Here is a 23470-nt window from a genome sequence, read left to right as displayed (position 1 = left end):
GGTCCGTAACCGTTGTTTTTCATCACTTATTTGGACAGCCCTCGCACAGTTTTGTACACGTGTTGTTATAGCCAAACCATATGGTTAAGGATAAACACTTCTTAACTTACTAAAATTTCATATTGATCAAGGAAATGGTTGCGCTGTGTATTCTACATCAATTTATAAATACTTGTTCCTAAAGTTCAGAATTGAGTAAATATATTAAGTGGTAAGTCATTTAAATGACGTAATGCCCTGACAATTAATGGCTTGAAAATGTAGCAGTAAAATGGTCAATATATCACAGAATATAAACACTATAATGGTGTAAACTGACAACCTAAGAACACATACATTACTTAATAAAAGTGCATAAAGTGAACATGCTATGTATGACATTGTGTATGAAAAAAAGAACAATACAATCAATCAATCAGATATACAAAATCATCATACGCAAAAGGGTCATTAGAATTATTTACACTTATAATAATACAAAATTACATTCAGAAAGATTAATATACATACACAGTATTTACAGTCATGCACTTAAAACACTGACGTCACAATCCTTGAACATGTAGTTAATAAAATCAACAGTATCACATTCAATACAATACGTTATATATTTGTATTGGCGACACTTTTATCGAGCTCTCAAATATTCGGACATGGACCAAACCCAAGCATTAATAGTATATGAATAATAAAAATGCAAACATCTCAAATATTTAATAAATGATAAGATATTACCAAATCGGATGTGTGTTTTTTTCTCCCGAAAATAGGTAAGTAACTAAAATATCTATTATGTGTTTTGTTAAAGGAGTCTGAAACTGTTTAAGACGGAAACAACTCTCCCCCCCCCCACCTCCTTATAATTCATTGTTTCTTAATTTCTTAATTGTGTTTCACAAATTGTCAGGCATAACAGTTTTTTTTCCTTTTGTTCTGCTACTAATATTTCAAGTCTTTTTCCAATCTTTGTTACGCGTCGTCAGTTAAATAGGATTTTCTAAAACCTCCTCCCATTGCTTTACACACTAGTTAGATATAAATATCGCAATAAATAATTTTAACAGGAAAATATTTCCGGAACTGTAAATGCTTTAATTTAAGAAGAACATTACTTAAATTTAGGGCGATAAACTGAAGTCTGGTAATTTATTTATTAGGTTTAATAATATTTACAAGAAACAACAGACAAAATGTAAATAGTACATAGAATCACACAATTGGTTGGCGAAATATCATGCATGACAAACACTGATTATTCCATGCCTTTACAGGAAACTCTCCCTCTCTTTGTCTGTCACCCGTGCATGCTTCTCCTACAAATATATAAATAGAAACATCTGGACAAATGTTGAGAAATTTATTAAACGATTTTGAAAACTTTGTTCATGCATTTAAGGAATTTACTGTAAGAAACTCATGCAAAAAATAGGTATTTGACATGCAGTTTATAAGTAATGTAAAAAAGTATGAACATTATATTATGAAAGGACTGAATCCGTTTTTAACAATGTTCACGATAATAAATGAAGAAAATATGATAAAAATGTATCATCTGTAAGATAACTTTTAATCGAGATAACACTTGGAAATAATATTTATTGAAATATATTAAGCTGCACTGGTGTGCTTCCCTAAATGATCTCTAAAATAGGATTGTCTTCGTATGGCCTTATGGGATATATATTGAATCAAATAAATATAAATGTTATAAATAATACAATTGTTTGCTAGCATAAATGTCTATAAAAGTCAAATATATTGCTGCAGTAAATATTGCCTTGAAGAAACCAGGTGTAATAAATTTTCAATTAACAATACGTAATGTCAACAGCTATTTTGCATAATGTATAAACACATATAAAAACAGAATCAGAAGTATATATCTATATCCCAGATAAATCATGAAAAAATGATTATAACATCATATAGTATAGTGTATTTATATCATAAAAGTATGTAATAATGTTATGGCGGAGGGGTTCTATTTTGTTCATCAGTGGACATTGTCCGGCCAATGTTTTGAAGAATATCCATCGCAACAAGCGAACCTCTCACTAAAGCCCTCTGAAATATGAAATATCATGTCAGTTTGTTTCACATCAAAGAAAACATTGAGTATGTACAACGATCTGTTATTTGTGTAAACTTAATTCATTTTGAAAGCGCACTACTCACATTATAATGTTAACGTCACATCACTAATTTTTATAAAGCCGAACACAAACAAATTATAAACTAATCTCGCGTTGTTTACGTTAAAAGTAGGATAAACCAAAGAAATGCAAGTTTATTTCACTCTTAAAACTTACGTTTAGTAATTTAAACAACAAACAACGGACGCAAACAAATTATAAACTTATCTCGTGTTTTTAACTTTTCGATACCTAAGATCAATAGAAATTCAATACACGTACGTGTCCCTTTTAATATTTTTTTTTCTACTGCTCACGTTTTCGTTACTGATTGAAATTACTTTTTTCACATAATTTTTCACATAAAGATAAAGAAATGAAATCATAATTTCATGATAGCGGATTTAATGTTTTGTTAGTTTAAGTTATCTACGAAAACTGCAAACATAACACATTTTAAGTAAAACTTTTATCTAACATGAACACTGGTTACTCTCGCATGCTACTATGTTAATAAGTTTAGAGATGTTTTCTATGTGAATCTCAACTAGATCACACGAGGCTGTGCAATAAACTTACATTGCCTGTTTCTATTCTTAGCCTGTATCAAAATTAAACCCTTATCATTTTATAAATTTAAAGAAACGACGTTTTTCTTCTTCTTCTTGCACACAAGAAAAGACAATAACAAATGACACAACAAATACTGTTTATTGAATAATTTCTGATTACGCACACTTTTTAACTAAATAAGTATGACATTTTATTTAATGCGTACTTTCTGGAATAGCGTTATAATATTATACATTGTGATCGCAAATAAATAAACGAAAACGCAATGTGTTCTCACTAATTGATTGTGATTAACTACATATAGTGATACAACAAAAAGTTCATGAACTTAAAAGGAATAATTGACGACCAGTCGCTGCAACACAAATCAACCAAAACATGTATTTCCTTAGGGCAACATTATTATTTGCCAGGAGATTATAAACGATTATTACATCATGTAAGCATGATTAGCCAGATGCTTTGAACACTGTTTTATATGCCTAATAAAATTGGGTGTAAAATCATTTAATCCTTACGTTAAATGCATATTTCATCCCAGTAAATCTAAACAGAATCATTTGCATTTTAGTTTTGCATTTAAATAGGTTGCTTTACTCAAGCACAATCAATCTTATCTGCAATATGTAAAATTGCAAGAGCAGTTTATACATTAAAGTTTTTTTTATATTTCCAAGTGAGAAACCTTACATGTGAATATTGTAAAAACAATTTGATAATGATTTACCTTTTTGACACTGTTTGAAATTTGTTTGGCAAAATATTCACCAAGGCACACGACAGCAGCAACAGCAACTCCTCCCACGAGAATAAAGAACACCCCAGCAACATTATCAATCTGCAGTTCTGACGTCTCATCTGTTGAAGGTTTACCATGATCAGGACAATTTCGTCTACCCCACCACCTTCAAAGTGACAATGTAAGATAAATGTCGAAAACATGTCAAATCGACAAATTATATATGAGCAGCAATTCAGATTTATATCATGTCATAAATCTATCTTTTTATATTTTTCTTTACAATAAGTCAATACATTGAAGGATAAACAGCGTTAAAACACCAAAATGCATTGCCTTAATTGTTTATTTCGATAAGCATTGATAAGCAAGAAATAATACATTGTATTATTACGCATTTGTTAATTTATATTACCTGTTTTCTAGCTCGTGAAGCCTGCCAATATCACTAAGTTTTAGAATCGCCATTGACAACTCTTCTCTATACGTTGCACCAGGTGGAACACCAATCCCAAAACCTTTAGGATCAAATGGTGGTCCAACTTCCATGAAATCACAGTTTTCGATGGTCTTGTATTTATTGACAGTTGTATCCCAGAAAAATGCATAAAGTTCTTCCTTCACTTTCTTAAAACCCTCTTCTGTTGACTTAACCATAGAAGAAGGCTCGATCTCTGACATTTGTGCCCACATTTTGGAAAAGTGTTCAATGTCGGTGTTTTTAAAGAATGACATAATACCACTACTTTGGACTGTTCCATATTTAATCTTAGTTTGTGATGCTAAGTCAGTTACGGTTTTTATGGGTGTATTAATTTTCTTAACAGTCAAAAATGCAGCTAGATTAGCGGTATAAGACGATATAAGAATAAGCGCGAAAAACCACCAGGATGATGTAAGAATTCTTCCTGGTAATGTAGATGGTGATGAATCAGTACTTCCTTGTAGTAAAGAGCCAAATACAAACCAAAAGCTCTCTTTGAAACTAATTGATGGACACTCTTTCCTGTCTAAAGTCCCAATACGTTCAAGAATATATAAAACTATACTAACAAATACAAAGGCACCGAGGGTACAAAACCAGACTGTTGGGTGGAGAGGATTAAGGAATTCAAAATAAGATGTCTCGGATCGTGGCACTTTCATTAACACACTTATATATCTTGTCATAAATGGTTTTGTGAAGTCAACAGCTGCCTCACGTTCAGAGTTTATACTTAATGGTGCTACAGACATCGTGGCATTCTGGAAGCAACACATAATAGGGTTATTCCTACAACTATAAAGTTACGTTTAAAATCTATTCTAAGAAAGTTTCATGACATCAATGCTATCAATTACATGACATAATATAACGAAACATTTATTATAATTATATATAAATTAACATCACGTGACGTTATTTCTAGATAAAAAATTAATGTTATTTTGTTACCATGCTAATATAATTTTACCTATCATTAATACCGATGTAACTAAATAAAGCCAAAAGAAATTGTAATTGTATGTATTATTAACTTAACTTATAAATACACATAATTTATTTCAAAAATCATCGCCATTAATGCGTACAATTGCAAAATGTGTTAATCTGGAGCATGTTTTGATATGATAATGTATTTTATTATCAATGCTGAAAATATATCTGACGATAAGTTTTAATGTCTAATAATGATAATCAATAATGCCTCGAAATGTAAAATATCTATTTAAATTTTTTATATGTATATATAAACAATTAATATATTGATATATTTATAATTTTATTAAATATACTAGTCAATAAGTTAAACATGCTTTATAAGAGAAGCACGTGAATAATCTATATAATTTCATACCGAAATACGATTCATTATTACAGCGTTTTCTCAACTTTACTTACACCCTGTAGAAGTTCTCCAATCATGCCATTCCAACTTCCGTCGGGCATTTTTGATCCAAAATTTCCGTCATGAACGAGATAGATTTCATAATCAAACTTTAACATTGTAGCCACCTCATGAATCAAATCTACGGCAAAACCTTCAAATCTATCATTACCCTTCCGCACTTTGTGATCTCTTTTGTACATGCAGAACGGCTTTTCCTAGAAATAATTGAAAACGTAATTAAATGTCGGAATAATGGTAAACTTAATCTAAATCTAGACAATAAGCTTTGATTGTCAACAAAAATGAACGGATAGAAATGTTAGCTGCTGGCATAATTGTGTATAACAATTTTGTGCCTAGGGATTCAATATAAAAACACAATTTCGCATTTAATCATTCACTCATTTTATTACAAATTACAGCCTTTAGTTATGAACCTAATAACTTCCGAGTTTGATTACCAATGTAATCTCATTTTATGTTCCCCTTATTAAAGGTTAAACCGATCAGTCAACAGATTGTTAAAGCAGTTATTTAAAACAGTTTAACTGCTTGCATTATAAAATCTGTGTTAGGAACATGTATCAAAATGTTCTGTTTCGAAGTTTTACAGTCTAGCAATATGCAGTAACTTTCATGTACGAAATATGCTTTAGAAAGCAAAGCCGAGAAATTTGCAAAATGTTTCCATGTTCATGTATATATTGTGCTTTAGAATAAATATATTCAACATATGTGTTGGTAAGATGACCGTAACGATGAAGTATATTCTTATAAGTAAATAACGGAAATAAAAACAAAGTCTTCTGTTTATCTATCAATAAAGTAATAACTACCAAAACAAAAAAGGCCAGGCACAAACATTCAATTTTATTTTGATAATAAAAGTTTCAAAATATTTATTTTGTTTGTTTGTGTAATATTCATTAAAATTCATTTACTTAAAATATAGTAATTATATCAGAAGTATACTTTTACATCCCAGCTTAATGCATTGAAACGTTTTGAAAAGTAAATACTTGTATGATGTTTAAAAGGCCTGTTTAAATAAAGCGCATCATACTTTATGACCGGATATACCAAGATATCAATATGAATAATACAAACTCTTTAAATACATAAAAATAGTAATTTAGTACGTGAGACTTACCAATATTGTAACAACCCTTGCTGTTCTTCCAACTAATGGGAACGGATGAGAAATATTACCAAAACCAAATCTTTTTGAGATCTGTAAACGGTTGTCAAACAAGCTCACATTCGAGTACCACATGCCTATCTGTAAATATAATCGTTAAAATAAATAATGAATAATGTATAAATTTGAATTAAAAACAAAATAAAGAAAAAAATGTTATATATAAATAAATCAACCTCTCTGATTAAAGGCATAAATAATCGTTCTCATATACATGTAGCTGATAATGTCTGTATGATTCATTTTTTTTCTTCAAAAAAGTGAGAACAATGTAAAAGCAGCATGCCTCCAGATTCATATCATTGTATATGAAAGTTTTGTAAATGTATTTTAAGATAACATATTGTATAGTGAATAAAGTAATAAACCCATAGCGAACGGTATTTACAATCCATGTGAATTATCAAAAATAGGTCAAAATACGAAAATGGAGCTCTAACTGCGTAAGTCACGCAAAAGAAAATTTGGTGATACATTCTGCAAATCAGTCATTAATAGCACAAAACATTTACATTGTAAATAATTACTTGAACCTTGAATATGTTTTAATTCTCTTGCAATCTTAGTTCATGTTTCTTTAAGTTTGATTTGCCTGAAATGGTTTTGCTCATCTGAAGGCATGCAGCCTCAAAAGTCTTAATATTTTGCCATTTTTACACACATTTATTTGTAAAAAAAATGTTATCGAAAATTGTCGGAATATGTTGATTAAATGCAGTGCTGAAAGTACCTGTTGTGTTGCATAACCAGATATCTCAGTCAACAAAATGGACAAATTGACTCGTTTTCCGCTTTCATCAAACTGTATTGATCCTGATTTACCTTTGAATTCGATCTGAAATACATATCGATAAAAATACAGCGGGATATTATTATTGTTTAAAAAAATTGTTCTGGTTACACAATTCAAATTTGTGATAAATATTGACCAGGCTTAACATATTCGATAAGTAATTGATGCGGTTTCTTTACAGATACAATTCAATGGAAATATCGTACTTTGTAAAGTTTGTTATATTTTCTAGACAGTGAGAAAAAATGTGCACATTGACCGCAACTCATTGGAGCCACTTGACTATATTTTTTATCAATTTAGCTATTCGGCTGCTTACAATTTTTTACAATATGATTTTTCATTTTTATACCGAAATACACTTATAAACTATGTTGAAATTCGGCTCGAATGTCTTATTGGTATATAAAACTCTTATTGACTTCGGAGGTACAAACCACCGTAGTCATGGTAGTTTCCGGTTTGATTCGAAATGGATGAGAAAAATTTGCTGCCTTGCTAGTACTCAAACCCGGAACCCACGTAAATTCCATTCTGTGGCTCTATCGACTGAACTTTATGGTTGCTAACTGAATTACTCTCCTTATCAGTAAACAGTTCTATATTTCATCATACCAATACACAACCGAATTTATGAAAGCCAGTTATACATATTATGTATATGGTGCTCATGTGCTATTATCCTAGTCCTTGCATGGTGACAGTAACAAACTGACACAAAATACTCAACAAATAAAATATATCTTACCGATTGCATTCTCTCAAGTAGACTGTTCCTTACAGATTCAGTGCTATTCTTTTCAATTGGTTGAATCACACATTCCTGAAGAATAGCAACTGAATCTCGCGCCAGTGTTTTATTAAAGCTATCCCTGAAATATTGTTCGGATGGAACTGTACTATTGAAGGGCATCATTGTGAACACAGTAAAGTTAACATGAATATCTGGAAAGTTATTCATAATATCTGCTAACTCATCGCCCTGTTTAAATAGAAATCAAAGATAGGAATTATATTTTTCAATAAATAACAATACTAATACTAATGCTTATGCTAATGCTAATAATCATAATAATAATAACAATAATAATAACAACAATAAAAAAATCAAAATATGAAAACAATCATATAGAAAAGATGACTGATAACATTCTAAACACGCCAGATCTTTTTTATACTTTCATTTATTAAATTTTCAATATATTAAAAAACAACAACATTTTTTACCACGTTACGTTAAACTGGCATTTTTATTAGACTTTATGATCATTTTTTTTTATTTAAATCATTTTTGCTCAGTAATAACAAAGTCGTAAGCCGTTTTTCAGCTAAACACTTACAGGATCGTAGAAAAACCACTCATACGGTGTTGAAAGCATTGCAAGTGAACGTGCCTGAAAGCAATGTAAACAACGTACTTTTGTCATTTTATGAAATTAAAATAAATCAATAGCCGAATAAAATGACAATAAACAAGAAAAATAAGTGACAAGTACAATTTACGCTTAAGGCATTTTTGTTTGATTATCAAATAACAGAATAAGGTATTATTAATTCATCATAAATTTAAATTACTAGAAACAAAAGACCAATCGAGCGTTTCAATGACGCAAGCCAGACGTGAAATAAATAAATCAACTCAACTGTCAAAGGCAGAACATTAAACTTATCCGTGCTTTTGTTATAAATCGGGCTGTAATGCATTTATGAAATTGAATGCATTTGTTTACACAGCAAATAGATGCGTACGCTTGTTTGGCGTCGCAATACGCTTGCATTATGGATAGTTTTAACTGTTTTTAAGTAATATAATATTACTACATTTACAACAAAATGTTAATTTGAGCTTTGCAAGGGACAGAGCATCAATTTTACATGGTTTTCTGAAATAAATCATAACGTATTCGTTCCTGCAAGGGCAATGACGATATATATTATCTGATAATCCGACAATGCATTGCAAAGAAATGTCATATTGTTGATAAAAACAAAACAATTTGCAAATAACCAGACTGCAAATAGTGTAAATCAACAAACAAATTTGAATTCCTGAGTCTGTCGTTAAGTATTTTCATGATGAAATAGTTGGAATAAGAACATAATAATAGTAACTGGTATATGATCGTTTTGTAAATATTTGTTTTGATAATCGCGAATTTTCGCAACCTTACTATATTTGCATACGCATACTGTATTATACTTTGTCATTTTTTTCTTGATTGATTTCTTTTGTGGAGAGTGGGGGGGCTCACTGCGCATTTGCATGTTCTGGATGATAATGTTTGTGTTTGTCTTGTTCATGTCTCACTAACTGTATTGAGATGTTGTTTCTTCTATTCCATTCATGGTCACTCGTTTATATAATATGAGAGTTATATAATACGGGTATTAAAGACAGAATAACCAACTATATCGCGCTACCTGCATATGATATGCTGTAATATTATTTTTACAAAACAGACTCGATCATGAACAAGTCTGCCGAGTATTCCTGTCTTGTCCTCCAGCATTTTATCTGTAAAGCAAGCCTAATGATTTGGTAAACTATCTTTAATACAACAAATGTGAAAAGGTGCAAATTAATGTATAATTTTATACCGTTTCAAGCAGGATTTCTACATTCCCTTTCTGGCAGAAGACAATTGATCTTTGCATAAATATTCGGCGCATATGAACAAGATGATCTCGAACTTGCTTTTCATCAGAATTGTGATTTAAACGCCAGGATTTTATTAATAATTCGTGGTCTGTAAGAAGCTTCTCCACTACTGATATCCCTGTATTATTTAAATATATTTATACAATAAATGGTGTAATAATGTTCAAAGTAAAGGCAATAAGCGTAAACTAGACTGTTTTAGGCAAGTTCCATATCTTTAATACAATTAATATTTTGGTATTTTTAGCTACATGCATAGGGTTTATCACTAAACAAAAAATGAAAAACATGTTAGTTTTAAAAACCTTACAATATTTCAGTTACAATATATATTCTGTAGAGGAACATCTTTTTGTAGTGGAGGCAAAAAATTAGTTGTTGCTGCAAGGAATTGCCTAATACATTTATTTAATAGGAATTTATGTTGTTGCTGTTAAAAGGATGTTGCTCTTGAAGGGGCCAACCTGCCTAGATTGCAATATTTATTTGTGTATAATAAATGTTAAGTAGATCAAACAAATGAGGTCCGGTGAAGCAATAAAGAAATACTTTCAAATCCCAATGTGTTGTTAATGAATCAGTTCGTAATCAATAAATTAAATTAATAAATATTAATCGTTTTTAATGATTATTCATACTGCACTTTTTGTATATTGTACCTTGATAAAAATTTATAATAGATATTCAAAAGTTCATTTAATTAAACAGCAGACATGACTGATACGGAACAAATTACAATGCATAATGTATGATTTTCATTTAAGGCTTCAGATTATAATGAAACAAGCAATTATCATAGTATTGCAAGCAATCCATAAGTCCCCTACCGGTAAGAGCCCAAGCAACTTTCTGAAGGGCCATTGTCCATTCACTTAAGTTCCTATTTTAAGTAAATTTGTTAAAAAAGTTATTTAAAAGTAATCACAGGAAACAGTTTTTATGTACAGACAGACAAACTGAAGGACACTCTAAAGTTATTTTTTAAACATCCCTGTTATCAAAATATAACATTTTTAAAATCCTATCATGATTGAAGAAGTTGGAGTAAAAATAACCAATTTCTCAAAAAAAAAGTCTAAGTTCAAAAGGGGCATAATTCTGGAAATAGTCTTGCTAGAGTATTGAACACTCACAAATGTTGAGTGATGATAAGAAACCTTTATATGAAGTTTGAAGAAGATACATTCAAAAAAAGAAGTTATTAAAAAAAAATAAAAAAATGTTTTTTTTCATGAAAATTTTAAGTTCAAGGGAGGTAACAATTCTGATAAATTTTGTGCTAGAAATGTAAACCTTGTCACATATAATGTGGTTGATGACAAGCAACTTATATTTAAAGTTTGAAGAAAATACCTTAAGAAATAAAGAACTTATAGTGAAAAAACTTTAAAAAAAACTAGAATCAGAAATCTTGAAATTCAGTCTATTTGTTGCCATAGCAACCAGAATTTTCAACATAGGAAGATAAGAAAAGAATGTGCATAATTTCCATACTGCCATCTACCCATATGTCAAGTTTCATAAACATATTTTCAGTACTTTTTGTGTTATCAATGGATCCAGGTTATGTGTAAAATTTGCCATATTTTCAGTCTATTTGTTGCCATAGCAACCAGAATTTTCAACATAGGAAGAAAAGAAAAAGATGTGCATAATCTCCATACTGCCATCTATCCATATATCAAGTTTCATAAAAAATTTTCAGTACTTTTTGCGTTATCGCGGGATCCAGGTTATGTGTAAAATTTGCCATATTTTCAGTCTATTTGTTGCCATAGCAACCAGAATTTTCAACATAGGAACAAAAGAAAAGACGTGCATAATCTCCATACCGCCATCTATCCATATATCAAGTTTCATTAAAATATTTTCAGTACTTTTTGCGTTATCGCGGGATCCAGTTTTGTGGACGGACGGACTGACGGACGGACAGACGGACAGACAGACGGACAGACGGACGGAGGGTAAACCTAAAAAAGATTTATTTAGATTTTATTTCTAAATGATTGCTATAAATATGATTTTTGAAATTCAGATGAAGATTTAGTAGGTTTAGTAGGCACATTCTTTAAATAGTTCTGTTTTTTATCATTTTATCCTTCTCACAGTTCAACTACAAACTATAGTACTGCTCGAGAAAGAAAGAAAAAACATATTAAATAACAATTTGATTTTAATGAAATTTGACTAAACATTACTGCATAAAAGGAAAGTGTTGCATTATTAGACTCAAGTGAAAATAGTTAAGCAAAGAGGTAATTTAGTGCAAATCTTACCTTTACTGTCGTCAAAGAAAATGCTAACTTCACTCCAGCCATATCGTTTCACCATGTCAAGTAAAGCTTGACTAAAATCATTTAGTCTTGGTATCATTTGAAATGTTGAATTGGTGAACCTGGTCTTTACTTCTGAAGCCGCTAAGTATGTAATGTTTAGCGACTCTGTGGCTAAAGATATTGGTACATCAAAGGGTCCGACAACAGCATGTATATTGTGGTCTTTAAGGTTTTGTATCGCTAACAAGAGAAATGATTTAGCTTTTACTATGGAATAAGCATTAATTGTATTAACATAGAATAAATATAAGTCCATGATCGCAATAAAACAAAACTATGAAGCAAATGTTGAAGACTTGGACTTGTATTCATATTGTTGAATACTCATAACTGATACAAACTGTGTTACATTAACAATCGGATCCTAAAATGTGATGCATTTCGTCGGCGTTTTCAGGGCTTTATCCTACTTTAGTTATAATAATTTATAAGATAAATTCAAGCATTTATTTTAATTGGATCACTCACTAACTTAACAATAAATCACAGACGTGTTTAACTATAATAATGTTTACTATTCAAAGTTTATGAATTATATTGATGTACAATTATTTGTACGTTTGAAACAGCGCTGTCTGTCAGTCGTTAATCTGTTAACTTAATATGAATATATGGGGCAAGTTTACCTTTCTTTACTTTGTCGTATTCCGATCTAGTCTTGCCGAGGTCGAATGTGTTGAGATTAACAGGAACAGAGCCAAGATGTTTAGATGCCATGATAGGGTTTATAATGTCTTTCCATTGTGGCAAAACAGCTGAAAATAGAAAATTAAAAAGTCTTAGATATAAAAAATAAATCATTTATGCTGTGAAAACATTTTCAAACCAAGTTAATATAAATAATTTGCGCCAGTAGACATAAATACATCAATTTCGGCCATGAAAAGTTATTGTTTATGCTAGCATTATTGTCAATTATACATTTGCATTAAGGAGCAGTTGCAGACATTTGTCAATAAGGTTACAAAGCTTTGGTAATAAAGGAATATTACTACAGTAAAGGATATTGAATAACGGTAATCAGAATATGATGCATTTCACATTAATTTTCCAAACCAAATTTCGATACATTTATGAACCTATAATATTGCATGAAATTCTATTATTTACGGAATATGTTTTGATTATGTTCTCCTTTTGAAAACATTTGTATAATTATACAGCATTGCAAAACAAAATTGTTTTGTTGTTTTCGACTCTGTTTATGCTAATGATAAGAATATTAAAAATAAGTTCACGTCATTCACTGATGATGACTAGTTCGAAAAAGTACATCCGTTGCAATAATAATGTATTACATGTTTTAAAAAACAATATAAACATTGTAAAAATGAATTTTAAACAGATTCGAAGGTTGAAAAAAGAGATAGGGCACGAAAATGGCATAAATAGTACGTATTTTTTTGTTCCCTACGTGTTTTGTATTTGTTGTGTCTACCATCTTATGACATAATTCATCTTTTAATTTGATGAAATAATTTCCAAATGGTTTATGCCTTTGCATGTTGTCTTTAATTTCCCCTTAATAAAACTCAACTTTCAGAATTACAGATTCGACTCGCTGGCACACACATTGATTGTCTTATTTGGAATTATCCTGCGACAATTCACATTTTGGTTCCATTATATTGCGTGCAGAGCAAACTGGAAGCAACCTCGAAGTGCGTTGTTAACGTCAACGCTGATGACTATTTTACAATTAGCCGACTGTGTACCTATGCAAATATTATATCTAATACTATATACGTGTGCCAGTCATGATTCGTCTATAATATTAAACTAAACTGTTACAAATGTTAAGTCTTATTCCTAAATATTGGTATATTTCACTCTAATTTTAAATTAGTGTTTGTATATGGAAATGTAGTAAATACTATTGAATTTGTGGCCTAATTCCAAGCTTTTCTGGGTCAACTCCTGTACTTGTGTCTAATTTAAATTAATCACGAATTAACGGACAGCAAAATCATCTGGTACCCAAACAATGAGATATATCGTTTATGTTCTTGAATTAAAACGTAACTGAAATAAGATGATCCAAACCTTTAATAATTATAGAAATAACCTTAAATTATTTAAAATTAGTAAATAGAACAAAACAAAAACGCTTTTGATATTGACAGTGCATCACGCACATAACACATGACAGAACTTTGTTTAATAAACAAATAACACAAATGAATAAAACGTCTTGCCTTCTATTCAATTGGTTCTTTCCGTATTAGGTGCATTATGTCTAAGTAACAGTCAATCTCATTTTCACAACAAAGAGAAGTGTTGCTAAAAAACAACAATATGCTGCCCAACCATTATTTGCCTCGTTTAAGAATATCAGAAAATCTGTCGACTTCAGTAGACCAGTTTTTTCTTTAAATAAGATCGGTAGAACCGTTTCACTATTCTTACAACAAACAAAGAACAAACATTCATTCATTATGTCATATTACATACAATAATTATTTGAATTGTTTCGTTGCAATTTTGAGAACAATTCCGGTTGCTAGCTTGTAATGTAAAAATTGTTCTGATATCTTTCCGCTTTTCCGCAAAATATATTTTTATAGCGTCAAACCTAACATAATAATCTATAGGTTATCATTAGTTCATGACTTTATTTCGGTACTTAGGGAATAAATAAATTTCATTACAAGTCTGGAGGATGGTCAATGAAAAATGAAAATGATTTGATTTTTTATCACCATAGGGATATTAAGACAACTCATTGCACTTTCTACCTAGTTATCACATATTGTTGTTTCATGAGTGTTCAGATTGATTGATTAATTGAAACTTGACAATCGTCAGTATGTTGACGATCTTCTTACTATGTCATGGGAAATATTGGACTGCACGGTTAATATGTACTTTCAAATTAGTGTAGTCAAAGAAACCGTTTAGCTATCCGTTTGATGTTGCCTTAGACAAAGCAGAAAATCTTGTCAGTTACGATTTCGGGTAGGGTATTGTGGTTTTTCTTTAACATTAAGGCAATACGTATCACTTATATGAAATAAACTACATCATTCTGTGCAGTGAAAATGTTCCGACTGAATTCGTCATAAAACAAGCTAAACTTATTCCAGTATAAATATGAGGTAAAATAAGATGATTTAGGAAGTAATTATTGATTAAGGTTGTATACGTAATATCTGAAATCAAGAGCTGTGATATGTTAACATTTGCATATCGGGATAACTTAATTAATATTTATTACTTTTTAGTTATTTAACTGGCAAGGAAAATACGATTATCATAACCATAACATTGTGATATCATTAAAAATCAGAAAGTAACATCTGTTTAAGTGTGTCGCAGTCAGAATCAATGTCTACTGGTCGTCCTTCTCAAAATATGATAGCATAGATATTATAAGTAATGTGTACTAATTTTGTTTGACAGATTAATTACGTATAATACTTGCATATCAATTTTTCTAGGATAAGTAACTAAGCCATTTAAACAATATAGTTGAAATATATACGCTGCAGGTGTGCAGTATGAAACAAATATCAATATTTCAGTTTAATCATAGAAGTCCATGCCATTTTAACAGGGCAGTATATAACGGTATTTTTATGATGTGTATGATACAAATTTTAAAGATTAATCTTTACAAAAACGTTAAGGTACTATTGACCTAGCATTATTAGTTGTAGTCAATGTTAAGTGAATATAGTTCCATTACAATATATCAGTTTTTTTGCTGTTTGTTTAGTTTGATAGATTGTTCGTCAACATGTCATCAAAAGCAGTATTTATCATTGAGGATAGCTTCATATTGATCTATGAATCACGTCCGACATATGATAGCCTTAATGGACATGCCGACCTTTTAATAATTATATAAACAAAGCTCGATTCCTTAACAATAGTAACTTCAGATTGGTCTGTAAATATGACTACGTTGAAAGCGAAATAGTTATTATGAAAGTAAATATACTTTTCATAACCGTTAAAGTAAATATATCAATTGACGGTCAGTTTTATGAAGCTTTCAGAACCTGGAGTACCTAATATACATTAATAAAGGAAGCATAGTCTCGCTATTTGAAAGACATAACGCTTAGTTTTTCGCTGTGTGCATGATTATGTTGTCTGAGAGACATTGACTGTTGAAAACGCGCTTTCATCCACAGAAGCTAAAAAGTGCAAGTCTTTTAGATGGTATTTCAAAAAATTAATAAGTAAATAAATAAATATGAAGTATATGAAATTATGTCCTCTTATTTACTTTACATTTTTGTTTTGACCCTTACCATTGGAACATATATTTAATGATCCATCATTTAATCTGGACAAGACCATTCATCATTTTTTTGGAAACAAATAGACAAAAAAATGTAATGACTGAATTAGGAACACATAATTCCATGACTGGACTGCATTAATGTGATGACTTATTCTGTCATACACAGGTCACATGGTTAAATTGTGAAGCGCCAACCGGCTTTGTGTAAAACTGCAGAAGTTTTCACGCGGGACCACTTACAAATAGCACCATCAAACTACCGATGTTATTAATTGACCCATGCTTTGAATATATTTGATTAAAAACAAGCGCAATAATTACGAAGAGGTTTTCAGCAGTCCATGTGTTATTTTCCGCACATAAAATGCTCCTGTTTTCTATTGGGTCCGCAATCAATTAAATAAATCCAAAAAATTAAGCGTCCTTTATGTATCAAAGGTCATGCATGTCTCAGCTGTTTCAATATCTAGATGAAATGATAGTACACAATAAGCAGCTTGCAAAGTACGTATTGCACATGTTGTAAAAAGGAGATGCACTTGAAATGACAATTCATCGTAAAGTATCAGTGTAGATTTATAAATAACTAGAACAAATACAAGAACATTTCAATATTGACTAAAATCAAAATTTATATTGAAATAGATAAATTATAATATATTAATATAAATTTAAATACTAAGTCGTATTTAAGATTGTAGTTTCAATAATTTACTACTAGTCCCATTAACATTTGTATTTACGCTATCGGAATTGCCAAGTACTTACAAATTAAATCATTTTGTGTAGACATATTCTTATTGATGTTTTATATTTATGTAAAGGTGCAACTGTTTCAAACTGTAAAGTGCAAATGAAGTCAATTCAAGCAATCTGTAACATAGAACATATTTAGATACAAATGCCAAAAGGTTTTGCGGTTGTTACGAAATATAAAGTGAAAGCAGACTTATATAAATTTCTTATTACAATGTTGATAGAAATAGAAGAAATTGTGCCTCAAGTTATGGTTTCATTACTCTAACAGTTTTTTTGTAAATATAAAATCCTTTTCCGCTATAGTATAAAGACAGTTTCAATCTTGAGATAGACAATCCAATCTTAATAATTCGTTATTTCTTAGCGTTTGTTAGTTCATTATGTACTCTAAATTATTTTTCTAATTTTATTTTTCAGTCAAGGCTTGTCATAGAAACCATCATGTTGGTTAATTGCTATGTTGAAAAACAAACAAACAAACAGACAAACAAAAGCTGATATGTATCCAGCCTTTTAGAGATACAACAACACTTGTCAAAGCTGTTTAAAACACATAGAGCGCGTGCCTGCGTATGGTTTGTTGTTTGATTTTTATCTCTGTTTCGGCTTTACTTTTTACTTAATCAGCAAATATCAAAAATATTTCAGACCTATCCACGTAAAGTTGACTAAGAAAATATTGAGAACTATTGTGTTAACTGCACATGTGTAAATTATATTTTATAGAAGGGACCTCGTTTTTTTTTACATTATAGTGAAAAGAACATGATGTCATCACACCGACAAACATTTTTTTTTTATATAATTTAATATAATTGTAACAGTGTTTATTAACACTGGAATTCCGGTATGTATATTATTGATAATGTCAGAATTTACGAGCTACGTATTGTATACAATTTAACAGCACGATTAAATAAATACTTGTGTTTATAATCTAGTTATTATCATAACTGCCAAGAAAAATGTAGAGAGTTACCATGACGTGACACATGGCTAATTTTCTGATATTTGCAGGATGCTGTATCTGCTTTTTTAATTTTTGATGTGAAAACACATGGCTAATTTTCTGATATTTACAGGATGCTGTATCTGCTTTTTAAATTTTTTGATGTGAAAATAAATCTTTACCTGATGTTTGTAATCAGTATATGACGTAACAGATATTACAACGTTATGTTAAATAGGAATGTAAATAAAATATTTCATAAAAGACTGTATTGTTCTTTTCTGGATTTGTTCAGTTTCAGTTTATTGAAAATCAAAAAAAAAATTGCCCTTGGCCATTATAAAAAAAAACGAGAGAAAAAACGAATAATTCAGTAATTTAACTTATTGTAATTAAAATATATATTCAATTTAGTGAAATCTACCCAAAGTGTAGAAAATACTATTGTATTTAAAAGAATTAGACATTTATGCTCTTATATTCTATCTCACACCCAGTTAACTTTACACTACACCAATGCTCTGCATTGAGAGTAATAGATGACAACATTAGGTTACAATTAGCAAGAATGTTCTTAGGTTAAAGACATGCAAAAATGACATGTGATTGTTTAATAAATGTTACATTTATACGTTGGACTGAATTAAAACCGTTTTTTTTTTTGTTAGTTAAACAAATCTCAATTTCCTACATATGGCTTTTACTCTAATATATAAAATTGCAAACACATTAGGCTAATCTATAGATTATTGACTCGTTTCTTTATCTATGAGTTCAGCTTCAAATTGACCTATTTATCATGTCCGATATATAATAGCCTTTATGTGCATAACGACCTTAAACGACTCGTCCTCATTTCATCAAAACTTGATTTATCTATGAGGTCAGTTTCTTATTGACCTATTAATCATGTCCGATATATGATAGCCTTTATGGGCATATAACAGATATTTTATATGAACAAAGTTACTTCCCTCAACAAAAGTAAAGTCAAATTGTTCTTTGAATTTGTCTATTATGTGAAAAGTAGAACAATTATTTTGAAGGCAAATATATTTCATAATCGTCAAAGTACGTATTAAGTAAACATACAACTGACGGTCATATTAAAATGTCTTACAATGTATCTATAACCGGTTGATAAAAGATATTAAAATGTATGTTTGATTAGGATGCCAATGCACTTTTTCACATAAATATTATATAAAATGTATCCGGAAAAATAGCTAAATTAATATAACAAGTGTTGTTTATTCGTATACTGCAACTATAATGAATTAACGTTTACGATCAATTGTGTTTCCTTATGAATATCTGTTATCAATGCCCTTATACATATTTTTACAACAATTAACAGATTGAATTCATCCGGTTAAAATTGAACCTCATTAATTAACCCTTATATAGGACTGCAATTATACATTCACAACGTGACATGTCGCATGTCCAAATTTAACATATGACGTGTCAAATTAAATGTAAATGGAATTGTGAAAACTATGTTAGTAAGTTTTAAATGTCTAAAAACCGTCTATCCACATTAAGCATAGCACTGTTATTACTTTAAGGTAAATGATTCACTTGCTTATACTTTATGATTCATGTGGATAGATTAAACGTCATAACAGATTAAAAGCCATGCATGCATGAACAATTTTCAAAAACATAATTGCGCAATATTCAGACATCAAATTATTTATTGAATGTGTTGTTTCAAAATATTGCAAAGATAATTCTTTGTTCAATAACAATACGGGTATAATAGTTAATTTGGAGATATTAATTTTTACTTAATATTAATTGTTGTTGTTCATTATGATTTCTTTTATATGTATTTATAGAAGTGTTTTAGATAATTATGTCGTTGGATGTCGAACAATATTTTGTTTTGATTTCATGGTATTTAAGTAATCCAATGAATCTTTTTGCCTACTGAGTGAAAGTAATTGTTTAACAAACCAATTTCTGGGTTATATCATTATTCCACTGCTGAATGGACAGAACTCAAGTCTAAAAAAGACATGAAAACACTCTTATATTCAAATACAATCAACCCCAACCCCTGCTCACCCGGTAATTAAAAAAAATGGCTAATTTTTTCTTTTATGGCAATATCTTGAAAGGACAGAAATATACAATATTTTACTATAATTAATTATCTACGCAATAATAGTATAAACTTGAATTATTTTTGTATGCGCAGCGTTCGCGTAGTCGTTGCACGCCTAACACGTGCGTCTTTCTTCCCGCGCTTCAACGAGGCAAAAATTGTACATGTATAATTATAAGGTTGAACTTTTGTGATTTATTGAAATTTCTTAGCCTATTCATATAATAAAACAATTATTGACTAGTGAACCATTGAATATGATGTGATATTCACCGGCAGAAAGTCATATTGACCTCGGCTATCGCCTCGGTCAATATGTCATCTGCCGGTGAATATCACATCATATTCAATGGCTCACTAGTCAATAATTGTATAATAATGTTGAATTCATTCCTGGTTTTTTACGTATCCAAATGAATACATTTGCGGGACTGAATGAACTGTAAAATGTAGTTTAACAAACATAATTTTCAGTGAACAATTTGGCCACCACATTAAGAGATTTAACATAGCATTATCTGAAAATGATATAAAGTCAGAACAACAAATCATGCAAAAAGAAATATGAATAAACATAAAACCTCTTTATAACTGACAACTAAACAACATTCCAACCCCCACCCTCCCAAAATGTCATCAATAAAAAACTATTCATCCATTTCCCTACGGAAATATCTGTGGTAAAGGACAGAAATAAACATATCATGTGTATACATAATTAATTATCTACATCAATAGAACAATTAGTAAGATATTATTGATACAAAGGAACAATAATAGAGAGCAAGATCACTATCAGACGTAATTTTACAAGTGTGTAATGTGCAGATGATTCATTTAGCATGGTGATTCATGACCAGGTCGTTTTTAACACGGTCAGTACAATTTAATTTTAATTACCCGAATGCATGAATTAATTTCAGAAATAGTGCAAATTGTCATAAGGTTCAAATTAATGTTATTTCTTTTAGACCAGACTTTCAACACTAAGAAAGAAATTGTTCTCAAATTACGTTTTTATTATTGTCTTTTTCGGTATCGATTTCAGCTGCAGGCAAATATGCTATGTTCACAAAAAATATTACCTTAATATAATTTTAAATAACGCCTACGGCGTTAGTTAATTACTGTGTTGATGCCCATTTATTTGTATAGTTTTTAGTAAATTTTGATCACAAAAATCATGATAATTATAACTGGCAACTATCGCAACTTAAAAATAATTTCATTTCACTCCGTTTCTAAATAAGAACAAATGGACTCATTATCTATAAACATAGACGTTATGAATAATTCATCAAATAAACAGTGTTAACGATGTCTATTTTTGTTCTCAAGCACTCGAGACGAAAGTTTAGTCCATAACCATATACAATATGGACTCCTCGGAGAATATGTAGGTGGGATATTTCAATACAGGTAATTTCTCCTGATAATTTAGCTAATCAATGTGGTGATATGTCATAATCTTTTTGCATTGGCTCCATTTCTCAGAGTTTTCATTGTGAATCAATACTTTACCAATAAGCTTATTAGATGAAGTGGTTGTTATGTACATAACAATATCATAATTAACAATATTCAATACAATAGCATCAATTATGCAAGCTTTGTCGTCAGTAATTTTTTAAGTTTGATATATAAGTTTGAGTCATTTTCATAGATTCCTTATGAATATAAAATCAAAGTTTAGAATTTTCGACAATGTGCTTAATTGAACGATTGTTTGATTCCAATTCAATACGCTATATGTCCATGCGAACAATTTGAACTTCATAGAAAATATAACTATATACACACATGTATTTGAGTAATATTCATATTGTTAAACCACACTATGTTTTATTTACGAACAATTAATATCCGACATTTTCAGCAGGCAACACCCGTTTACCTACAATTACTTTTGTTCATAATAACAATTTCCTTATCCATAAGTATTGAAAGTGTTAAACAATCTTTATTTATTATTTATTTGATATTAATATAATCCAAATGATCAGAATTCTAGCAAGAAAAAAACAACATAAAATGTTGCGACGATATCTTTAACAAAGTTGATCTCATCACCCTTTCGGGAATGATAGCATTTTCGCAACATGGTTCTTGTTTTATCATAACAACGGGACTATAAAGGCGAAGTTTATACTGTGAAATGGGATTCTCTTACTAAGCAATCGCAGATTGTAGCATGATAATGTTCACTTTGCTTGACTGTAATGTTCATAAATCTTGAAACTTTCATCTCGGTTGAGAAATTAGAAGTACAATGTATATGGGATTGAAGAGAAACTTATTTTATCGGCTAACAAAGCAGTGTACGTTTGGGAGGGTGGCGGGCGAGGGAGGAGGTGTAATTTAAGTATTGGTTGTTTGTATAAGAGCCACAAACTTTAGGTTTTCGATCAGTATCGTCAACTGTCAATTCCAACCGAAGCATAATTTATCATCCTCTGAAAATGTTATAAAATATATTCTGCTTGTCTGAAATGTGCAAAATAACATAGCGTATTCGCATTATCTTGCACGAAACAGCCTTATTCAATGTAATTCTGTTAACAGATAACCTAATATACGTTTGTGTGACGGTCTGAGATTCAAGTTTGTAGAATTTTACTTTAACAATGTATCACTGAGTGTTGCCTTGTATGGAATAATATGGCATTATTCAGTTAATGGTTTCTATAACAAATGTTAGACTATCAGGTCAGATTTGTTTAACATATGTTTAATTGTCAAGTTAATGTTGTCTTAAAATCAAGATAATGTAGTTTTAAGAAGATATGGACTGGTGAGTCAATGTTCTTCATGAACATATTGAACTTTGCAATTTTAAGACCAGTCGACTTTGCTTTTTAAGAGGTAGGTCTTTTCCCATTATAATAGCAAAGGTTAACAAGTTAAAAAAAAGAATTCCGTTATAATTTTATTGTAATAGCTTTAGTTATTTTTTGTATTTATATATTTGTATGAATAAAATAAGGAAGTCATTAATTATAAAGGGTTGTGAACATAATGTCAGAATTGACGTTTTACGAAATGTTAACAACTATAAAGAAACGTAATTTAGTATGTATTTAATAAACAGCTCATAATCACAAA

At 30.1% G+C, this 23470-nt stretch overlaps 1 protein-coding gene across 3 annotated transcripts in view; it reads right to left on the bottom strand.

The window, feature by feature from the left end:
• Nucleotides 1-703: 703 nt before the first annotated feature.
• Nucleotides 704-23470, bottom strand: part of LOC132722108 (glutamate receptor 1-like) — a 38610-nt gene continuing 15843 nt past the window's right edge. The window contains exons 2-13 of one of the 3 annotated variants that reach the window (XM_060706542.1): nt 12928-13056; nt 12242-12481; nt 9905-10083; nt 8647-8700; nt 8055-8288; nt 7244-7348; nt 6466-6594; nt 5327-5530; nt 3860-4689; nt 3433-3610; nt 2712-2733; nt 704-2064 (exon numbers count right to left, since the gene is read on the bottom strand). In XM_060706542.1, the coding sequence (XP_060562525.1) occupies nt 2063-2064; nt 2712-2733; nt 3433-3610; nt 3860-4689; nt 5327-5530; nt 6466-6594; nt 7244-7348; nt 8055-8288; nt 8647-8700; nt 9905-10083; nt 12242-12481; nt 12928-13056 (2306 nt within the window). In that variant the 3' untranslated portion in view covers nt 704-2062. The remainder of the gene's footprint in view (nt 2065-2711; nt 2734-3432; nt 3611-3859; nt 4690-5326; nt 5531-6465; nt 6595-7243; nt 7349-8054; nt 8289-8646; nt 8701-9904; nt 10084-12241; nt 12482-12927; nt 13057-23470) is intronic. The other 2 variants (XM_060706540.1, XM_060706541.1) reach the window with 2 other exon arrangements.

The sequence above is a fragment of the Ruditapes philippinarum genome, unplaced genomic scaffold, assembly GCF_026571515.1.
Source record: "Ruditapes philippinarum isolate M1 unplaced genomic scaffold, ASM2657151v2 ctg1514_1_1_1_1, whole genome shotgun sequence".
Classification (NCBI taxonomy): domain Eukaryota; kingdom Metazoa; phylum Mollusca; class Bivalvia; order Venerida; family Veneridae; genus Ruditapes; species Ruditapes philippinarum.
The sequence above is the reverse complement of the archived record's forward strand: the minus strand, read 5'-3'. Positions and strand labels throughout refer to the sequence as shown.